This window comes from Mesocricetus auratus, unplaced genomic scaffold (assembly GCF_017639785.1).
Source record: "Mesocricetus auratus isolate SY011 unplaced genomic scaffold, BCM_Maur_2.0 Super-Scaffold_100004, whole genome shotgun sequence".
NCBI lineage: Eukaryota > Metazoa > Chordata > Mammalia > Rodentia > Cricetidae > Mesocricetus > Mesocricetus auratus.
Window position 1 is genome coordinate 22,503,892 of NW_024429189.1, and position 23,132 is coordinate 22,527,023.

General features: G+C 36.8%; 1 protein-coding gene across 1 annotated transcript; it reads left to right on the top strand.

The window, feature by feature from the left end:
* The first annotated feature begins 106 nt into the window (after positions 1-106).
* On the top strand, positions 107-19,014 carry Arl6ip6 (ADP ribosylation factor like GTPase 6 interacting protein 6). The gene is made up of 4 exons (XM_005068969.4): positions 107-688; positions 2,066-2,119; positions 7,291-7,423; positions 16,641-19,014. Exons 1-4 carry the CDS (start codon positions 298-300, stop codon positions 16,732-16,734), a joined length of 672 nt encoding a protein of 223 aa, XP_005069026.1. The 5' UTR covers positions 107-297; the 3' UTR covers positions 16,735-19,014.
* The last annotated feature ends 4,118 nt before the right edge of the window (positions 19,015-23,132 follow it).

Consider the following 23,132-nt stretch of genomic DNA (forward strand, 5'->3'; position numbering starts at 1 on the left):
GGAGCCGCGGAGCCGAGCCGAGCTGAGCGGGGAGCTGGGGTGGCGGGGGACCGGAGGGGCGGACGAAGTGAGGCTGCGCGTGTGGGTGGCGGTGGGCCCCGGGCGCGCGCCCCGACCGCGCACCCGGAAGAGGAACCCGCAATTGTCCGCCCGCCGCTGGCGCGCGCGCCCCGGCCCCCACAGTGCCGCGCGCGTTGGTCGGGCCCGCCGACAGCCGCCGCTGATTGGCTGTTGCCGGGGTAGGGCGGGGCCCCCGGCGGACGCCCGACCGGCGCGGGGTTCTCAGTCTTTCCCGCCATGTCCTTCGTAGAGAGTGCGAGGTCGCGACGGCGCCGCCAGGTCACCCCAGGCCCGGTGACTCGGCGTGTGTATTCCGACTTCACCCACGGGGATGGCTGGGGGGTGGGAGAAGTCGACGAAGACGAGGGATGCGACCAAGTGGCCCGCGATTTGCGAGCGGAGTTCTCAGCCGGGGCGGTGTGGGAGCCCAAGAGGGCCCCGCTACTCCCGCCGGTCGGGGACGGGTCACCCGTCCTGCCCGAGAAGCGCAACGGCATCTTCCCGGCGACTGCGGCCACCAGAAGCCAGGCTCGGCGGTGGCCTGTCCAGGTCCTTTCCATTCTCTGTTCGCTGCTCTTCGCCGGCCTCCTTGCTTTCCTCCTGGCCATCGCCTACCTGATCGTTAAAGGTACTGACTGAAGCCCAGGCCTTCTAAGTCTGTGCACAGTAAAGGCGAGCCAGTCCATCCCTCGCCCCCATTCACACTGAACTCCCCAAAGCTTTCCTTCGGGACTGTACCCTTCTTCGCTCTCCCTCCCTTTGTCTTCTCTCCATAGATGGAGGTCCCTGCCCCATAGTGAGAACCATTTAGAAAGGATTTGACTAAATCCACGCTCTATAAAGAAACGTCGTAAAGGCATTGAACACGAGTTGAAACATCAGCACGGCTACTTAATCAGAGTCCCTACCTTGAAAAGGTTCATGAAAAAGTTCATGTAACTGTAGGCTGTATATATTCTAAGGCTGATTCACAAATGAGCATACAGAAATTGAAGAACAAGGATTCCTTCCCCGCATCCCAAATTTCTACTTTTATAGGCAAAGTAGATTGTCTGTTTTGTGTTTCTAACGAGGTAGAGTTATTGCTAGATAGAGTCTATTCTTCTGCTGTGTCAGAGATTGACTGGCCAAATGGGAATGCTCCGAAAGACACTCTTCAGCCCCTCCCCCATTCGGATTTGTTGTATGATTGAATTTAGATCTAATAGTGTTGACTTTTGTCAATTTATCGAGAAATAGAAACCTCAGAACAGTATCTTGTATTAAAAGTATTCAACACTTAGTGTTTTAGTGTTACCTTTACGGATAAAAATTAAATCTATTTTACCCCAGTTTTGCTTTTTTTTCTCCCAGCCCCTAATGGGATCCAGGTAGCCCTTGAACAGGTTACCCTAGTTAGATTGACTTTTGCAGAGAAGCCAGACAGGTTACTTCTTCACAATATATTGTTGGCTGTTAACCGTGGGCCTTAAAAATTTGACTGCCACCACCGGGAGGGAGGTGGTGGCTCACACCTTTAAGCCCAGCACTTGGGAGGTAGAGGCAGGTGGATCTCAGTGAGTTCCAGGACAGCCTGTCTTGAAAAACCAAAAAAGAAAGAAGAAAAAAAAATTGACTTCCCCTGCTTCAAATCTCTGTTACACCCTTGGACTGTTTTTTTTTTCACTTCAACCCAGATAGTTTTGTCGTGCACACAGTTTATTTTTCTTATGCCCGTAATTAGAAGTTCATTGCAGACGACATTTGTATTTGGAGACTGGAACAAAGAACTGAAGTCACAGTCTACTATGCTCTTAAGTTTCTTTTGTACAAATTGTCTTCCCATGTTTATGACCATTGTAAAGGTATTTGCTTGCTGAAGGTAATATAGGTAGGAAATCAGAAGTCGAATCTAGCTCTGACTTCAGGGTACTTTTGACAGTTGAACAGAGTCTTTGGAGCCTTTACATAGTCATGTCAAGAAGCAATAACACTATTCTACCTAAACCTCTCTTTGTATTTACAGAATTGCATGCAGAAAATTTGAAAAATGAAGATGATGCAGATACTGGACTGTTAGGTATGAACTGATCATTTTATTCATCCAATCATTTATTTTTTCTTTTCCAAATATATTTAAGTAATAAAGGCTTTGGGATAAAACATTTTATATATACCATGTGTAGTTGACTCATTAGTGTTTTTTCAGGTGTATATGTTTGTGGTAAATGTTTTAGATATACGTTTTGGATAGATATTTAGACATTTTCCATAATTTTATAATGGGTCACTAAGGTGTGTGTTCAGAATTCAATATAACTGAGCATTACTTGGGTCCATTGAATACTTAAGTAATTTCTAATTATGTTTTGGAAGAAACTTCCTATACTCCTTCAGGAATTTAGAACTAGAAATTTAGCCAACATACAATATCGTTTCTGTTGAAGTCTTTCATTTGCCTAACTGGCCCAACTAGCAGTGTCCAGGACACTATTTCAATTCTTCAAAGTATAAGCTGAAGTCTGACCCTAAAAGAAATAAAAGATGGCACCAAATGTGGAATGCAAAATCTATTTAAGAGCCAGGTTGTCATGGCATAAACCTTTAATTCCAGCACTCAGGAGTCAAAGGCTATGTTTCCTTTGGTCTTTTGATGAAAAATTGATTATATTTTCATGCTTGTGTACTTGGCTTTTCCTCTCCATCAACTTTATCCTTTCCCAAATATCATACATCTTCTCCATTGCTGTAGATGTGTTGTAAGTATAGAAGTCACGCTATGTCAATGACTAAAATATTTTGTATGCGCCGGCTGGTGGTGGCACAGGCCTTTAATCCCAGCACTAGGGATTAAAAAAAAAAAAAAAGAAACTTGATTCATCAATATTACAATAACATATAAGGAAAACTACAGCATGAATTGAATACAATCCAAAGAAAATTCCTAACACCTTATAATAGGACATCTGGTTCAGCACTATATGCAAATTGTAAACAGAATTCTCAAAAAGCATACTTTTTTTTTTTTTTTTTTGGTTTTTATGAGACAGGGTTTCTCTGTATTGTTTTGGAGGCTGTCGGTCCAGCCCAGCCTCGAACTCACAGAGATCCGCCTGCCTCTGCCTCCCGAGTGCTGGGATTAAAGGTGTGAGCCACCACCGCCCGGCTGTTGAATCAAGTTTCTAATGATTATTTATTTAAAAAAAAAATTTAGCCAACATAAATAGTATCTTAAACCAGAAAAATTTAATGTTCAAAATTTTTTATAAACAGTTTCACTTGAGATAAACATTTTAAAGTACAAGTTATTTGCTATTAATGTTCAGGTGAGTTAATCTAAAATATGCAGAGCTAGTATTTTATGTGCATGTTATAGTTTATACCATACAAAACTTTTATTGTGAGATTTGATGGACAGCTTTTAGTGACTAAAGAAGCTTTTGGGTTGGGTGTGTTGTGTTCCATATACTTAGCTGCTTGGGAAGCTGAAGATGATGGTTTTTGTTAGCTCAAGAGCTCAAGTCCAGCCTGGGCAACACAGGAAGACTCCTAGAATAGAATAAAGTAAATCAGCTGATTCATACATATACATACCTACACAGCTTCTAAACATGATTTTGCGTGTCTCTATGTACGTATGTATATGTGTGCCCATTATTCCTTAATATTTGGTATTTAACATTAAGTTACTTGTTTGGCCAAGACCAGATTTTATTTATTTTTCAGTAAAAAGTTATTCTTGTTTTTGAGCAGCTGTGTAATTTGTATACCTGGCAAGTTTCCACAACTTTGCCCATGTTCAGGGAAGTAATAATTGGCAAATACTGAGTCCAGTCTTACGCAAAATCATTGAAAATTTCATCTTTTTCAGAGGAGTAAATGAGGCTCTTACCATCATGACTTTATGATATAAAATATTAAAGTTTCAAAGAAAAACCAAAGTTCTGAAGCTGATCCAGAGTGAAATAGATAGAAGGAAAAGATCAATTCTTCCTTAAAGTGAGAAATTACCTAAACTTGGAATTTAATTTATTCAATGTGTGATTCTGCTAATTAAACCTACAAACTATTAGGGAAAATAAATAGTTATTTGTACCTGTGTGGGATAATGAAAATATTTCACCTAAACATCACTAATAAGTCTGCTGTAATACCATCTTTGAAAAATTATATAACCTCAATAAAGAATAACTAGGGAAGATAGAAAACAAAAGTCAAGTGGAAGGATGTAACAAAAATGACGGTTTATCTGGGTTTTATATTATGGAATTTTTGGTTTTCTGTTTTCTATAATATTTGCATCAAATGTAACTGTCAAGAAGAAAACCAGGCCGGGCAGTGGTGGCGCACACCTTTAATCCCAGCACTCGGGAGGCAGAGGCAGGTGGATCTCTGTGAGTTCGAGGCTGGGCTGGACCGATAGCCTCCAAAACAATACAGAGAAACCCTGTCTCGTAAAAACAAAAAAAAAAAGAAGAAAACTACCTTAAAATGAACAAACTTTAGCCAGGCCTGGTGATGGATGCTGGGAGGCAGAGACAGGAGAATCCGAAATTCAAGGTTATCATCAGCTACATAGCAATATCAAAGCCAACTATAAGACCCTTTCTCTAAAGTAGTTATAAGAGAAAAAAAAGCACACATTCAAATTGACTTAAAATTGTATGTTTCGTGATATACATTTTTAAGTTTAAGTTAACATTCATACTGTGAACATGGCAAAAATATTAATTTATTTAAAACTCTTTATGTCCATCAATATGCTAGTTCCCAAAACATGGATACTGTCGGCTCTTGTATATTGAAGAAGCAGGTACAGAGAACATAAGGTGAACTGAGTTGGCTATTAGTTGTTTGAAGCTGAGTGATATATACATGTGAGTTCACCATACTTTTCTCTTAACTTTTTAACACAAAAAGTTTATAGAAATACAGACAGTTGGTAGCATTTGTTTTGAGTAGGAAATAAGCACTCTCCCCTGTCATTGCATTAGTTGAGAACATTGAGTTCAGTAAGTTTCAGCTGGTGGAAAAGGGGAAGTTCCATGACTGTTACCAACTAATAAATTGAGCTAAAGAGAAGATAGATGTGTGTACTTAGGTCAAGGTCTGTACCTTTGATAGCAGTTCACACTGAAATCTGTAATGTATGTCTATTGTTATTTGCAACATTTTTTTTGTAGTAGTGAAAAGGTTGAAAAATATGTGATAATACTGTAACTGTGTGTACTGATAAGAAAGGCCTTTAACAAAGACTGCTCCATAAAGAAAGCCAATCTCACTTCTGAGCAATACACTGAGAAATAACTTCAGCTGAGTACTTTGTGTGTTATGTTCCCAGTATCTGCTAGCTCTTATAAAGATGTCAGTCAGCAAGCTCCAAGTTGTTAACTGAGATGGCATATTAATAGTGAAATGTTACCTGAGCTTTCTTTTTGGAGCTATTCTGACAAAATTGTTGGAGTTTGCTTTTATGCCTTTTATATAAATAGTAGCTATAGAAAAATGAGATGGCTACTCACAAAAATAGTTTTTATTTTAATTTTTTTATTTAAATTAGAAACAAGCTTGCTTCACATGTTAATCCCAGCTCCCTCTCCCTCCCCTCCTGCCCGGCCTCCCCACAACCCCCTCCCCAGCCCCCTACCCAGTCCCCACTCTGTTCCCCACATATATCTCTGTATTAGATTAAATCTGTAACCAGGTTTTCCTGTATAACTCAGGTAAAGATTGTTTCAGGCTCATGATCCTACTGTCTCCGTCTCTGGAGGCCTAAAGTCACAGGTCTATATGAACATGCCATTCTATACCTTGTTCATTAATGTGCTTTAGAATGTATTGTGCATAGCGAGGGATAGGAATTCAACCAGTTTTCCTTTTTCTAGATTGTGGCTTATGGGAGTTTCTAGTGATTAAATTTAGGGTCTTCCATCAGGTATTCAAGGATCTCATTGAGCTACTTTCCTAGCCTGTATTAACATTTCTTTTCTTTTTTCTCTCTCTCTCTCTCTCTTTTTTTTTTTTTTGACAACATCTTGCTTTGTTAACTTACTTGGCTTTTCTTCTAAATGCTAATGTTATCTTCCCCCAGAGACTGTAGGGTATGTAAAATTTATCCATAAAATGTTTTCTCAGTCCATAGCTACTAATTTATTTAAGCTCTTGTTTTCTTCTCATCAAAATTACTCAGTGAAGATAATGTGTGTTGTTTTGTTCCCATTACATAGCATTGTACCAAATACAGGGTGTATCCTCAGTGTATCCTGCCGGGTAGATGTAATGAATTAAACTTATGAGAGACCTTTTAAAAACAAGTTCAAATAAAAAAACTGGGCACTGGAGAGATGGCTCAGCATTTAGGAGCATATTCTGTGCTGCTCTTGCAAAAGGGTGAGGTTTGTTTCTCAATACCCATGTGGCGGTTTACAACTGTTTGTCACTCCAGTTCCAGAAGACCTGACACCCTCTTCCGACCTTTGCAGACACCAGAAGTACATACAGCACACGTAAATATATTCAGTTAAACACTCACACACATGAAATGAAAATTAATAAATTTTAAGAAATGTTAACTCTACTCCTAAAAATAATTAGATTAACAACATTCATTATCCCTTTACTATCCTTAGTAAGTTGCGTATCTTAGAATCTTCAGATCATTTTGTTTCTGTCCTTTCACATTGTTCACATCTTTCTAGGGCTTCCTAACCCTCATCCCTCAACTCGGACTCACTATAATACCATGCTTTTGATCTGATTCCTGGGAGACAAAAGTTCATTTAGTTCAATTTGAGTTCCTAATTCCTTGGAAATTGGAAGTCAGTTTATACACTGAACAAGGCTGAAGAATCAGTGATTTATTTTCATAGGAAAATTATAAAGAGGAGGTATTACGAAATTGGTTTATGTAAAAAGTGCTTGTTTTGGAATGAAAAAAGATACTTAGTATAAAGCGATAGCAAATGCCAGCTACTGTTCATGAAGTTAAAGGAAAATTGACTATTTTTGCTATAGTTGACTGCCATAAAACCATTTTTTTTACAGTTTTAGGTAGAATTTTCTTCACTTGCACATACAATAATTTCATTAAAATATTTATTGATCCGATCCCTAACTGCATTCTCATAATTTTTTCTTTACGTGGGTTAGCATGTGCTAAAGTCAAATCTCTTATGAAATTTGCATCAGCATCTGGACATGAAGAGCCTAGTTGAAATAATTTTAATAATTTTTCCCTCTCTTCCCATCAAGGATTCTGGTCTCTGCTGACACTATCTCTAACCGCTGGATTCTCCTGTTGCAGCTTCTCTTGGACAGTGACTTACTTTGATTCTTTTGAACCAGGAATGTTTCCGCCCACTCCTCTTTCACCTGCTAGGTTCAAGTAAGTGCTTCTGGGTCTGTTTCTTTATTTTGTTTGAGGTGTTGGGTATATGTGTGTGTGTGTGTGTAAGAGAGAGACAGAGAGAGGAGAGAGAGAGCAGAGAGATTCTGAGTTCTTTTAAACACACTAAATTAAGAATAAACTGGGATATGTTGAAGCTCTAGATTTCAGTATTAAAAAAAAATAACAAAATTTTTCAGCATCTAAGCCTCACCTTTAGGTAATTGGGGAATAATATTTTATATTCCCTATATAAATAGTATAATTTTTTAAAATATTGAAAATCATATTTGTATACCTATAGATATGCATTTGATGTGGATAAATATTTAATTCATAATTAAATATTCTAATAGTTACACCTAAGATTGGAATGCCATACTGTAGACTACTTGGCAGTATTTAGTCAGAAAGCTTATTTAGCTAAGACATAAAAAGAGTTCAAATTTATATTTTTTTGCTGCCCAGTAACACCAGTACTAGACATTGTAAATCTTGTGTAATATGCGACTTCTTCCCTGATTGCTAGTCCTGTATTTCCAGCTGTTTTGGTAATTAGAGTTTTGAGGATTAAAGAGTTTTAGTGTTCTCCTAAAGATCTATTAACTAATTGTATTGTATTACGTCCTAATAAGTTAATCTTTTTATTAAATTGTAAGTATAAATAAGAACCTTATTGTCAAATGTTTATTAGTCATTAAAATGATAGTTTTGAATCACATACTTTGTGTACTTGGTACTCTAATCTTAAAAAGTTTTAAAACACTTATAAAATATATTTTAATATGCTGTGTTTATGGTAATTTATACAAGTAAATAGAAATTTTAAAATACAAAATTATGTTTATTCAAATAAAATTTAGGTATGCATTTAAGTACACACAAACACAAAGAGATACGGTTTGAAAAATGAAAATATCGCCCTCTAGTGTTCGTGAAAATAAACAATCACTTCACAAAGTCTAAGTATATATTCTCTGTGTAACCAGTAGAGTGAGTCCTTGCACAGGAAAATACTATTATGAAAATATTAAAATCTTTAGACTGTTTACTTCGAAATCAGATATATTTCCCTAATGTATAATTTAATGATTAATGAAAATAACCTTATACTATGTTATGTTACCTTACTACATAAAAGGTTAATATAAGCATGTTTCTTGCTTGCTTAAAAATAATTTTGATTCTTTGTTGAAAGATACTAAAATGGCCTTGTGGATATATCCTCAGTTGCTAGCATGCTTGCTTAGTGTGCATGCGGCCCTGGGTTCCACACCTTGGCACTGAACAGTATATAGTGGTACATGTGTGTAATCCCAACTAGTTCAAGGCCATTCTTGGACTACATAGCAGATTTGAAGCCACTGTGGGATACATGAGACCTTGTCTTAAAAAGAGACAAATACAAGTGTGTGTATGTGTGTGTAGATAATGGAAATAACCTATGAAAATTACTATCATTTTAATGGTATGCTTTTCCATTCTTTATGTTCTTTATGGATATTTTAGAAATGGGTGTTGGGATCACCATGTATATACTATTTTTCATGATAGTCAAAATTCATAAATGTAATTGTTTTATTTAGTCTTGAGACTCTACAAAATAAACAGATTTTAGTAACAGAATAACTTTAATACAAGACAATAATTTCAAGGGAAGAAAAATCAAGACTATTTTTTATGACTTGCATTTTACTGAAACAAAATTCTCAGTGAAATAAAATAATATTTCTTGCTATTTAGTAAATAAGAGGTGAAACATTTAATGAAATTAGCAATCTGAATGAATGACTAGTTTAGATTGATACTAAAAATGAGATACTTTCCTTGTCACTTATTTTTATTTAACAAAACTTTGATTACATTGTATTGAATTGTGTGTGCATGTGCTGTTGCTACATGTACAATGTGTGAAGGCGAGAGGACAGCTTAGGAGTCAGTTCTGGCCTTCCACCATGTGGGTTCTAGGATTGAATTCAGGTCTTCCAGGCTTGGCCAAAAGCATGTTTACCTGCAGAGCTAGCTTGCCTTCCACTAATAAAGCTTTGTAATTAGCTAAGTTTACAAATGCATGGAATCATCTTCCTGTCAAAGGTCCATCAAGTTCCTTTTTAAAAATGTACCTTTATCTTTTTAACAGTGTTTATGCAAAAATGAAAATTTTGCTTTAATATACTTCTAAAATAATTGTATGGAGGACTATGTCTTGGAATTTGCATTGTTAAAGACCAAAACAGAAGTTTGGATTTCTTGAAGTATCTACTATTCCTTAGTTGTCATTAGGTTATCATTTACTACAACATATTCCACCAACCCCCACCCTGCGGTGTCTCATCAATATCTCCAATTCACATCCCTCATTCTTTGGGTCTTATGAGTGGGTTCTAAACAGGCAAATAAAATACATGCATAGTGATTACATCGTGTCTTGGTATCAACATAAGGCACCTATCCACACAAAATTACTATATGCAAAGAGAACCTAAACCTTTAAGGTATCTTGAGGTTCATCCTAGGATAGACCAGTGGCATAATCATCGATTTTATTTAAGTTTTTGTGATTGGAGAAATTATATCTACCTTGAACTTGAATTTTTTCTAAAAGTACAACTTTTAAATTAGTGCTTTAGTACAAGAGATGTCTTATGGATTCCAAATAAAGATCATAAAGGAGCCAAGTCTCTAAACCACCCTGAGGTTTTATCATTGGTATTGTTCTTCCACTTTATACCATGAAGAAACCAAGTCCCAAGAAGTGAAGCAACTTGCACAATCAGATTATTTACCTGTAGCATAATGCATTTGACTAATTTTGGTTTGCCTCATTAACTCACTGATGTCTACATTATAAAATAAACTAACAGTAGAAGTTTTACTAATTGTTACTTTGTTGACAACTAACTCTGAGGTTTTAGAATATGGCAAGTTTTGCCTCTGCAGTGTTGCTAAATAGAGTAACAACTTTTTTTAAACATCTATCCTCATCTTAATTGTTTTCTCCAAGTCAGTGACACTTTCTAATTTAAACTGCACACATTTTACATTACCTCTATGCAGGCACCATCTAGTGGTAAATGGTCTGTCTATAGGCTTGCAATTATTTCATGTGCTAAAAATAAAACCATTTACTACTGAAACTCTCACCTATAACACAAATATTACTTTGTTGGCCAGTAATACATTTAGTGGAAATTTGAAAAAAAAAATCTTGTTGCTAACTTGAAAAAATGTCCACTGTTTAGGTCAGAAGTCAGGTTGAACAGTTTACATTCCTATAACCTTTGCAGGGTTATAAAACCAAAATATCCTAGGCACTCCAAAGTAACTCATTTCTGTTTTATTGGTATTAAAGTTAATTTGTGTGACATAGGTCTGGTGAACTTCCGCAGTTAATTACATCAAGTATTGTGAAAGGAGTTACAAGTTATACTAAGAAACCATTTTTTTATTCTTCTTCCAGTGCTGGGCATTGAAGCTAGAACTATATTCCCAGCTGTAAGAAGTACTTACAATAACAATAACTTATTGTTATTATTTTATACTGTGAATATACATTTTCAAATTAAAAAAAAGTTTATACTTATAAGAATAGAACCCAGCCGGGTGGTGGTGGTGCATGACTTTAATCCCAGCACTGAGGAGGCAGAGGCAGGAGTTCGAGGAGAACTCTGTGAGTTCGAGGCCAACCTGGTCTACAGAGTGAGTTCCCAGGACAGACTCCAAAGCCACAGAGAAACTGTCTTGAAAAACCGAAGGAAAAAAAAAGGAAGTCTATTATGAGTCCTGCTAGAGATTCCTAAATTTCAAACTGATCAAAGATTATATAGCTTTAGCTAGCAAGATGGCTCATCAAGTAAAGGTTCTTACTGCCAAGCCTCGTGACCTGAGTTTGATCCTCTGGAAGGAGAGAATAGGCTCTGACAGGTTGTCCTCTACCTTCAGTTTTAATACCTCTCCCCAACTAAATAAGCATACTATAAAGAATTTAAGATTTCTGGTGTAATATGTATTTGCATCTAAAGCTTAGATTGTTGAACAACTTAAAAAAAACTGATTTTAAATAAATTTCCTGCTTTAGTTGAGTAACACTGAAGAAATGACACACTGTAGTCAATAATATTGCAGGTGTGGAGACTACTTCAGTTATACCTTCTACAATAGTAACTCAACGTGAGTCTCACAACTAACAATGAGCCAAACTGAGGCTAACTTGTTTTTAAGAATTATCTAGTATGTGCAAGACTAAGGCAGGAGGCCTGCTATGAGAGTTCAGTTAGCCTGGGCTATACAGCGAGTTCTAGGGGATCCTGGAACTAAAGATCCTGTCTCTAAAAATAAATTATTTGCTTCTTATGTGGTTTAATAACCTTGAATATCTTTGTTTACAATATGAACATTTGTTTAAAGAGAAAGAATTACAGGGTCTGGAGAGATGGTTCAATGGTTAAGAGCATCGACTATTCTCCCAGAGGACCTGGGTTCAATTCCCCGTACCTACATAGCAGCTCACAACTGTCCAGGGGACCCGACACCTTCGAATAGACATACATGCAGGCAAAACACCAGTGCACATGAAATAAAAATAAATTACTTTAAAAAGAAAAAAATTACAGTGGGAACAGGGGCTGTCTCCTACTCTCTTACTGGTTTATGTTACCCTATTCATAGTGGGTTGCCTTGCCCGGCCTTAATACTTGGGGAGGTGCTTACTTGGTCTTGCTGCAATTTGAAGAGGGGGTGAGTAGTTGGGGGTCTTGAAAGAGGGGTGGCAGGGGAAACTGACTGGGATGTAAAATAAATAGCCTTATTTTTATGAAAAGAAAGAAAAAGACTTATTTTAAAAGTTCCTAGAATTTTTTTTTCTTTTCTTTTTCTTTTCTTTTTTTTTTTTGGTTTTTCGAGACAGGGTTTCTTTGTATTGTTTTGGAGGCTGTCCTGGAACTTGCTCTGTAGACCAGGCCGGCATCGAACTCACAGAGGTCTGCCTGCCTCTGCCTCCCGAGTGCTGCCTCAAAGCCCACCACCAGTGACAGACTTCCTCCAACAAAGCCACACCTACTCCAACAAGGCTGCACCTCCAATAATGCCACTCCCTGTGAGTATCTGGGGGCCATTTTCATCCAAACCACCACGACAATATTTATAAATTATGAGGAAGTGTCTTAAATTTAGAGGGGTGCTTTTAAATGTAGACTATGCTGCTTATCCCAAAAGAATTATTAATCTAGTCAATCAATAACTAATATAGTTGACCAGTTAAATAAACAGATAAGGGCTAAGGAGATTGATTGTTCAATAAGGAAAAGTGTTTGCTGTTTTTTCAGAGGATCAGTGGTCCATTCCCAGCACTCAGAACTAGTTGCTCACAACTGCCTATAACTCCAGCTCTAGGCAATCCAATCCCCTTTTCTGAACTCTGCATGCACCCATACACATGTGCACATACCACTCCCCCTGCAAGACACACAAACACATAAATAATAAAATCTCTCTTTTTAAGCAATAGGTAATGTTATAGGCAAAGCATGAATGGTGCCTAAATATATAAAAGGGTATATAGAAATAACTCATGGCATAAATAGGAAGAGAGAAAAAGGTAGTTCAGATAGTCTAAAAAAGTAGATTAGTACTAACTAGTTCATCCTCTTCCCTGCTGAACCATTAGGTAAGAAATAAATTACCAGTTTATAATACAAAGCATAACCACATATATGTTTATAGGCTTATGGCTGTATTGTTCTCTAGTCTACCTCCAGGACCTTTCCCCACTGATCACCAAATTAGAAAATGCCTTTCAAGGAGGTGTTTCCTTAGCCGAACGTGCCTTCCTCTCTGATGCCTCTAACTTTTGTCAGGTTGACACACACAACCAGCCAATACAGTAAGCTTATCATGCAACAGATATGTAGTCCTTACAGCAACTTTGTAAGAGTAAACTTGTCATCAGTTTTATAGAAGAAATTAAAGTCCAAAGAGATCATCAACTTTTCTACCTTTATACCCCTTGTAAGAGGTACTCAAATCCATGTCGAACTCTAGACCTTGACTAGTGGGAATCACATGGGCACTTCATTGCATGCATCTGTATTGTTGGAAAAGATTTTGAAACTAGACTAGATGGTTTCCTTTGTACAACTCATCTTCTAACATGGCTGTTGTCTTATTGTAATGAACCTTTCAGCCACTTTATTCTTATTGAACAGCATTTCCCACTTATTTCCATTTTGATTTCAGAAATGTAGTGGAAAATATATTTAAGCCTAATAGAATCTTCATTTAGAGTCCTTCTGTCATTAAATTGTCTATTATGCCTCATTATATGGTCAAATGAACCATCATTTTAAGGTTTTTAATCCGTAAATTAACTTATTCAATAATTTTTATTTTATTATTGGATTTCCTTGATTGACTCTTTGGGAATAAAATATTTATGTAGTTACAGTCTCTACAACAACATCGTTTCACTCTAAGTACAGATATTGGTAAGTAACCTCTTAATTGGTCGGGGGGAAAAATCTATACATAAGTATGTAATCCCTTTAAAGTATTCTGTCTGAAGTAGTCATAGAAATTGCAATTAGAAGCAATCTGATATTCCTATAGTCCTGTCTTCTACTTGATAACTTCAGTCATTTTTAAAATTTTATCTACATTTTTCCAAACAATGTATTTTGATCTTTTTCACTACACCCTCCCAAACAATTCCCAGATCCTCCCCTGTACCCTACCATCCAACAACTTCTTAGCATTCTTTATCTAACAAAACTACTTTAAAAAATAAGAAAAAAAGTTCAGGGAAAACATGGAGTCCGTTTTGTGTTGGCCAACTACTCCTTATCTTACGGGGTCTTTCCTGGAGTGCGGTCACTACACCCAATGTCTTAGTTACGTTTTTACTGCTATAATGAAACAAAAGCAACTTAAGGAGTTGTGGTAGCAGTTGTTGACTGTCAACATGACACATCTGGAATTAACTGAAACTCAAGTGAATGGGTTCACCCTTAAGAGATTTTTTTTTCTTAATTAAATTACTTGAAGTGGGAAGATCCACCTTTAATTTGGACCATATTTTCTGTAGGCAGCCTATATAAAGGACACAGAAGAAGGAAGCTTGCTATCCTTTTGCATGTTTGTTCTTGCTCTCCCTGGTAAACTCCTTCCTTCATAGCATTAGAGCTTACTTTCTTGGGATTCTTGCATATCCAGAAGACCAGCTGAAACATCCAGCCTCTTGAACAGAACAACTATGGGATTTTACTTTATTTTATTTTCTTTATTTTTATGCCATGTACATTGGTGTTTTTGCCTGCGTGTATGTCTCTATAAGGGTGTTGGGTCCCTTGGAATTAAAGTTGCAGACAGGTGTAAGCTGCCATGTTTGTGCTGGGGATTGTACCTGGGTCCTCTGGATAAACTGTCAGTGCTCTTAACTACTAAGCCATCTCTCCAGCCCCCAACTACTGGAGTTTTGGAACTTTTTTTAAAATTTTAAACCTTGCCATACCTTTTTATGTTTTTTTTGTTGTTTGTTTGTTTGTTTATGTCTTACATTCCAATTCCAGTTCCCCTCCCTCCTCTCCTCCAACTCCCCCCCACTCACCCCTCGTTCCTTATCCCATCTGCTCCTCAAAGAGGGTAAGGCCTCCCCTAGGAAATCTAGTAAGTCTGTCCCATCATTGCATTGAGGCAGGACCAAGGCTCTTCTCTATGCCCACACCCCTGGTAAATCTTGCCATGTCTTTTAAGTTTCACAAGTCAAAACTTGTATCATTAAGGAAAATGATTTTTTTCCTTTTTCATTTCTTTGAGAACTAGGGATTTAGCTTAGTTCTTGGCGTGCTTGCTTATCCTGCATGAGACCTTAGGTTTAAATGCCAGCACTGGTTGTGTAATCTGGTTATGGTGGTGCACTGTGAGGTAGAGGTACAAGAATCAGATCCAAGTTATCACTGTGTACCTACTGGAGGCCAGGATTCAGGTAGGGGACTTTCGTCCTCCTTTCTGCCCTCTTTTCCAGTCCCTCCAGACTAACATAGTCCTGCTGCAGTATGCCTGTTCCCCTCCTCCCAACCCATCTCCATTTCCTTGGTACTCCACATCTTGATGAAGACCCAGGACACTTACCCCGTTCTCTCTGACATCCCTTTCAGTCTCTCCTTGTAGCGTAGCTCCATTCTTTTGTGACTCACTCCAGACCTGTAGAATAGCTCTCTACCAGGGAACCTACAACTGCCACATGTGGCTGGGACTCAGTGTCCCCACAGCCAGCCAGCCAACCACCGCTTGGCCTTCTGGCACTACTTCATCCGTTTATTTTTGTGTGTATATTTAGTTGTGTGTGTAGTTGGAATTTTGTGAAGTACTTGATGTTTCCTTGCTGCCATTTAGATACTTGTTGGAAACCACTGCAGTTAAATAACCCTATTAGGTTGAAAGCTGAAATTTATGTTAAAGTCTAACCCCCTCACATAGGCTCAAGGAATAGCTTCTTTCTTATATTTTTGGTTGTGAGCCTAGCCTTTAACGGCTGAGCCATCTCTCCAGCCCACTTCTTTCTATAACTGGAAAAAAAAATGGTATGAACAGGCTAAATACTTGGCATAAGTGTTTTAAGTTAGATCGATCTAACAAAGAATGAGAACAGGGAAAAGCAGTGCTATTTAATGCAAGACTTGTTTGTAATATAACAGATTATGTTATTGTTACACACAGTGGAAAAGCATTTAAACAAAAAGCCTGAGGTTCAGTTCAGCACTTTGTGCTAATAAAATTATATTTGATAACCAGGAAACAGTTTTGCTTGTTGGTTTTGTTTTTAAAATGTGTGTGTGTGTGTGTGTGTGTGTACGCGTGCATGTGCCATCTGTGCCTTTGTTCAGGTGCCCGTGGATGCTAGCATATAGGATCCCCTGGAGTTGGTGTTATAGGCAATAGTTAGCAACCCAATGTGGGCAGTTCACTGAAAGAGCAGGAAGTACTCTTAACCACTGAGTCATCTCTTCAGTCCCCAGGAGGGGTTTTGAAAAAGAATTTAAGATTGGTTATCCTGTATTAATTGTGCGAGTGTCCAGTATTTTTTAACTTATACATTAATGTGTAAACCTTAGAAAAACTCACTATGGTGTCTTAATCATTTTTAGTAAGATTTTTACTACTTTTGTCATACCAAATTACATGCGTTTTGTAGTTTTGATTTGTGTTTCTTCTTTTTCTCTAGGAAATTGACTGGGCATTCTTTCCACATGGGCTATAGCATGGCAATTTTGAATGGCATTGTAGCTGCTCTTACTGTGGCTTGGTGCCTCATGTAAACCCACAATAGAGAAATACTGTTGGTGAAAGTCCTGATTGTTTTATTAACAACAGAAATGAACGTTGCCTACTCAGAAGACTATGAAATATGATTTGGATTCATACCATCGTCATCATATGGAAGACCTTATAGAGCATCATTTCAGAAGCTAGGCAATGGAAATATTTGAGTACTTTCAAATACTTTCTTAAAAGTGTAAGATGTTTACCTCATCTTTTTACTTTTGTTTATGTAGTTCTTATCAGTTACAGAAAATATTTTAATGTAAATCAAACTTGGAAACTAGAATACAGGATAATGCCTACCTTTCTATGTATACTCCCAGTTTTTGGTAACAAATGTTGATATTACTGCTTTGAGATAAAAGTATTTCTTCTTTCTATATTGCATTAAGAAAACGATGCTGGCCTGCTGAACCAGGTTTTGTGGGTTGGAAGCCAGCTTGTAGCTCTACAAGTGAGACCAGTTCAAGAAAAAGAAGAAAGAAAACAAAGCCTTTTACTTTTTAACATTTTATAGAAACTACATCAGAATTTTTGATAATAAATAAAACGCAAATGTGCACCTATATTTTTTATGGAGTATACTTAGGGGTTTTATATATTCATGATACTAAATTTGTGTTTTTAAAATGATTATATTTATATCTATATAGGGGCAAATTTTATTTCTTAGCTAGTATAAACTTGTCCATTAAAGCACATTGATTTGAGTTTAAGATTAATTAAATTTATTTTTTAACAAAAGGATACTGAAAATTCAGGGTAAGTTATTTGTCATAATGTTAAGAAATTTGAGACTGTTAGCCATTTCTATTTTCCACAATTGAAAATATTTATTTTGATGTGTATATATCAGGGCAGCAAAACTTGTACTATTTTGTTTTTTAGTAAATGAAAACCTGAATGTTTTTTATGTAGAAATGTTTGAATTTTGTAATTTTTAATCTCAAGAATATAGTTGCCAAAGTAGAAAAGGTATTTTGATATTCTGAATATGTATATATAATTGAACTTTAATATGTATGTTGTAATATATGTAGCTTTATAACTTCTGCTTAAATATTTTGTCATGTCAAGATTTTTTTATTGTTTTCATAGTAATTAAACCTTAACTGTTTCTCTGTCTTGCTCAGCATTCCAAGAGTTTAGAAAGTCACTTCAATTTTAGAAAGTTGGATGATTTACACAGTTCGTTTTCCTGGCTGTAGACAAACTTAGTTTAGGAAACCATTGTGTATTCTAAGTGGGAAATGAGTGTGTGTAGTGCATTTGCAGTCCTCTGATGAATGTCGGGTTCTAAAAGTCTGACATTTTCTCTATATTCATAAAATGAAAAGAAAAAAGTCATTTCCATTTAATTGGAAATGTCTCATTCTAATTTAAAATGAGAGATGAAGAGGGATATATATATATATAGTCTTACTGAATCCCAATCCCATGGCTTAAGTATTCCATCAGTTATGGTTGGTTTTTTTATTGGCTCTTTCTCATATAATATATTTTGACCTTATTCTTTTCACCCAACTCTTTCTAGATCCTCACTACATCCCTACCTATCCACTGTCCAATAGCATGTTCCTTCCATCTTGGGGGAAAAAGAAATATGTTTGATTGTTTATTCTCAGTCCTCTTATCTCCTTTCTTCTACCTTTGCTTCAAAAGGATTCTCTTATTCTAAAGTTCCATTCAAATTGTGGTATTACTTTATCTCCTCTCTACCTGTGTAAAATGCCATCCCCATCATCACCCCAATTTAAATGGCTCCTTCCAAAGTCTTTGTGTGTAATGACTAAGATTAAAGTTATTATAGTCAATTATTCATACACAAGGTAGCCTCATTTATAATGTAGATAAACAGGACATATAATATACTATTTCTTTAGAACACTCTTTCTTATAGACTAGTAGTCTTTGGAAAATGCTCTTCCCATTCTCTGTACCTAAGGTTGGATTTCAGTGTAAACTTTGTATGATGAAAGTGACTGTCTAAACTTAGACCGTGTTCTCTTCTGACCACAATGATTACAATTAGAGGGAACTGATTCAAATCAGCTAATTTCTAGATTCTTTCAGTTTGAGACAAAGATAAACTAAGAGACCGGATTGCTAGCAGTCATGTGAACCAAGCTTAGTAGAAAAGGATAAAGGTAAAATGAATACTTCTATTGATATTCTCCTGGTTCCTGAAACCTGGTGACAACCTGCTATTCTTGAATGTTGGTTACATTTTGGTAACACAACCAAATGTGTTTTGATACATTTGTTTCTGCTGCTTACATGGGCTTTTGTCATTTGTACAAGAAAGTCAAGATGAAGTCACCTAGCAGTTAGAATGATCCATTTCTATTAGTAATGTCAGATTATCATGGGATGCTTGAAATATTATATTACTTATTTGTGAAGTATACATGGGTATGATTGTGCCTAAGGCTGATGATTAGTCTCAATGATTTCAAAGGAGCTTTAGAATAAAACTAGGTCCTTGGTGTTTCATCAGGAATTTTGCCCCAATTGAGCTAGACATCCTTTAAACACTACCACAATTTTGCACTACCAAAACATTAGTTTCTAGTTATGTAAGTGTAAAGGAAGGGTTTTTCCCCCTATTGGCCAGTTCCCAAATGAACACTCAGAGGCTTAATATTAATTATAATTGTTTGACCAATGGCTCAATTAACACATTTCTATTATTCTATATTTTACCAAGAAGATCATAGCTTATTACCTTACACATTTTGTTAATCCAGCAACTCCATGGTATCTTCCCCAACTCTGCCTTCTTTTCTCCCTGTCTGTTAGGATTTCCCACCTGGCTCTGTTCTGCCTGGCCATTGGCCAAAACAGCTTTATTCATCAACCAATAAAAGCCGCACACATTTGCAGTATACAGAAAGACATCTCACATCATATAAGCTTTAAATCTGATATTTGATATCATTGTTTCCCAGTTTCTTTACCTGCTAAATGGAAAAAATACTAAGCCACTGAAAACAGTGCAATAATGTTTGTAGGACCTTGATAAGACAATGTAATTTACAGTTCCAAATGTATTTGAACTAATAATGGTTTTTTTTAAAGATAAGATTCTAGTTAATCATATTTAAAGGTTTTCTCAGTGTTTTTTTTTTTACATTTGTGTTAACTTTCTTGACATACTAATTAGGATCATATGTCCCAAGTAACAAACCATTTAAGGAAAAGAAAATTTACATATCTAGTTGGCCAGGACCACAGAAAATGTTCAAAGGTAAAGGAAAAATCACACAAATTGCCAAACACAATGTGTTTACTGTCACATGGATGCAAGCCTAATAACCTCAAGCAGAAGATAACATGAACCAAGCTTTGAAAAGGGAAGCAAAGGCCGTTAAAAACACATTTAATGTTTTGTTGTGTGTGCCAACTTCCCCAGTCAGTTTGTGCTGTGTGTTTGGAAGCCCTGAATGTGATGCTGTTGCTGTTATTCAGAAGTCTTACTGGAGGGAACATGATAGTCTGTTCAGAACTTGAAATGACTGCCTCAACATGCTTCTCCAGTCAATTTCTTCTGGATGTTTTGAGCATCTGATTTATATATCTCACATTTTATACTTTTTCTTTTGCTTGCCAATATACTTAAACTTTCCATTCAAAACCAGAAGTGTGACTATCATAGATCATCTCCTTACCATACAGAACTTCCTTGAGCTTCCTGGTCCTTCTGTTTGCTGCTGAATAAATTGTAACAAGACACATGAATGTAAAGCTTATTACAGAGTAGTAGGAGATGAGAGCAGATGGTGGACAAAGGGAACACTGCAGAGGAAAAACTCATGTCTGGAGTATAGTTTTTCTTAGGGGTCCAGGTGATAGTCCCATTTAGGTTTATTTAGAAATATATAAACATACTTTATATATTGTATATTATTATAAGTTTATAAATATATCTAAGTATAGAAAACCATATACAAGAGTATTATATCTAGGTATATATAGATACAACCTGCTCAGTCTGTTACTTGTATGTATGATTTCAGAACTGACCATTTGGTATTGGATAAACAATGATGTGTTCTCCCTTCAGGAGACTATTTCTCCTGCTCAGCATTCCTTAGTTGCCTGTGGATTTTTGTAGGGTGAGGCCTACATTCACTTTTACATGCTTATTTTTGTTGTCCTTGGTTAGCCCATGTTTAGCTTGTCGTGTTGGTGCAAGTTTATGGATATAAGTTCTGACATTGCTAGGAGATGCAGCCTCACAACAAATTCCCTGATCTGACTTTTACAGTTTGTGTCCCCTCTTCCACAAAGCTCCATGTACCTTAGATCTGGGAATTATTTTGTGGAAGTATCCATTGAGGCTGGTCTGCACAGCTTTGCACTTTGATTGGTAGTAGTTTTCTGTAGTGATCTGTGTGTTACAAAGAGACGGTTCATTTGCTGGGGAAAAGTACTACACTTATTTATGATTAGAAAGACATGTAATTAAAATGTTGTTAGGGGTTATACTGTTTTAGTAAAGTGGCTATAGGTTCTTCAAGATCTATGACTTCACTGTCTCTGGCTACGTTTCCAGTACCAGACATGACTTCCTGCTGTTGAATGGTTTTAATCCAATTAGAGAGCTATTAGTTGCTGTCAATGTATGCGTGCCACTACTGCAGCCTGAGGGCTATTGTATCATGCTATATTTTATGGTTGATAGGTGTCATAGCTGGTTTGAACTATTGGTTGCTTCCTTTCTTTGGAAGCTTGTATGGCACCTTCTGGTACAATGGAAGTCTGCAGAAAGGAGGCATGCATACAGATCATTTCCAGCTCTGGGGCTTCTGGGCAGTCAACATAAATAGCAATAGTATTTAATGTTTGGGGAGTCTCTTAGACAACCCTCACCAACCAGTCGAAGGAGAATTTCTTATGTCTGTATTTGTTAGATGATCTTTGACTCTTCAAGTGAGTATTGTCACCCCAGATGAGAAACTTGTTTTTAAATTATGTGTAATTTATACACAGATATTTATACTATAGGATTTTGTGGGTGTGGTATATAATAGAATGATTTCTTATGACTTTCTCAGACATCTGTGATTTTTACCCTACTGTATTTATCTTCCTCTCCCATCTGCAACTAGAGCCTTCCCTCTTTTCCAGTTTCTCCAATCAGATCTTGTATTTCAATTGTATTTTAAATCCTCAGGAGAGGAGTTTGTGATACTTAATTCTTTTTACATAGAAACCCTGTTTCAAAAAAAAATCTGTACCCCAATACTCCTCTCCTGGGCTCAACACTAGGGTACACAGCCCTAGTAGCTTTACCTGACACCAGAGTAAAACACCACAAACATTCTCTCCCCCCATCCACTAATATTCCTTAAAATCTGCCCCACACCCCCTTCCTAGTGTCTATATCCTGGTCTACAACTTTACCAGAGGCCAGGCTGGATCTAGGGGCCCTTGGCCTCAAAACCCAAGAGAGGACACCCTACTGGACCTGAAGACTCACTAATCACCAGAACCATTGCCTATATAGGTCAGAATGCCAGAAAGGAAAGGAAAACCAAAGAACAAAACACCCATCCAACAAAGACAAACACAAGAATCAACACCTAGACCTGTAATCATCCCAAATTCAGATGCTAAACACCATTGTAACAACACAGTAACAGAGTGAGCAATATGGCACTACCAGAGCCCAGCTACCCTACAATAGGAAGCCCTAAACAATCAAACACAGCCGAAGCACAAGAAAACAGTCTTAAAAACTACTTTATGAAGATGATATAGGTTCTTAAAGTGGAAATGAAAACTTCCCTTAAAGATAGAGGAAAAAGCAAAATAATTAGATGCAACCAGTAAATCTCTAGAAGAATGCCAAAAAAGGCCAAGAAAAAAGAAAAGGGACTGAAACTGCAAGACTTGAAAATGGAAATAGAAGCATTATGAAGATACAAATGGAAGGAATCTTGCAAGTGAAATATCTGGGTAAACAAACAGGGATGATAGATGCAAACATTACCAACACAAGAGATGGAAGAGAGAATCTCAGGTGTTGAAAATAGAGGAAATAGATGTATCAAAGAAAATGTTACACATAAAAAATTCCTAACATACCAAACACAATAGGGATAGAGGAAGGTGAAGAAACACAGTTCAAAAAACTATATTTAACAAAATCATAGAAGAAAATTTCCCAACCTAAAGAAAGATATGCCTCCGAAGGTACAAGAAACTCACAAAACACCAAATAGATTAGATCAGAAATAATTCTCTTGGAACAAAATAGTCAAAACACTAAACATAAAACAAAAATATTAAAAGTAGCAAGGGGAAAAGGCCAAGTAACATATAAAGGCAGACCTATTAGAATCACACTCAACTTTTTAATGGAGACTCTAAAATCCATAGGACCTGAACT

Coding starts and splice junctions, on each gene's coding strand:
- Arl6ip6 (XM_005068969.4), top strand. CDS start 298: ATGTCCTTCGTAGAGAGTGCGAGGTCGCGACGGCGCCGCCAGGTCACC. Junction 689..2,065: donor CGCCTACCTGATCGTTAAAG/GTACTGACTGAA, acceptor TTGTATTTACAG/AATTGCATGCAGAAAATTTG. Junction 7,424..16,640: donor CTTTCACCTGCTAGGTTCAA/GTAAGTGCTTCT, acceptor CTTTTTCTCTAG/GAAATTGACTGGGCATTCTT.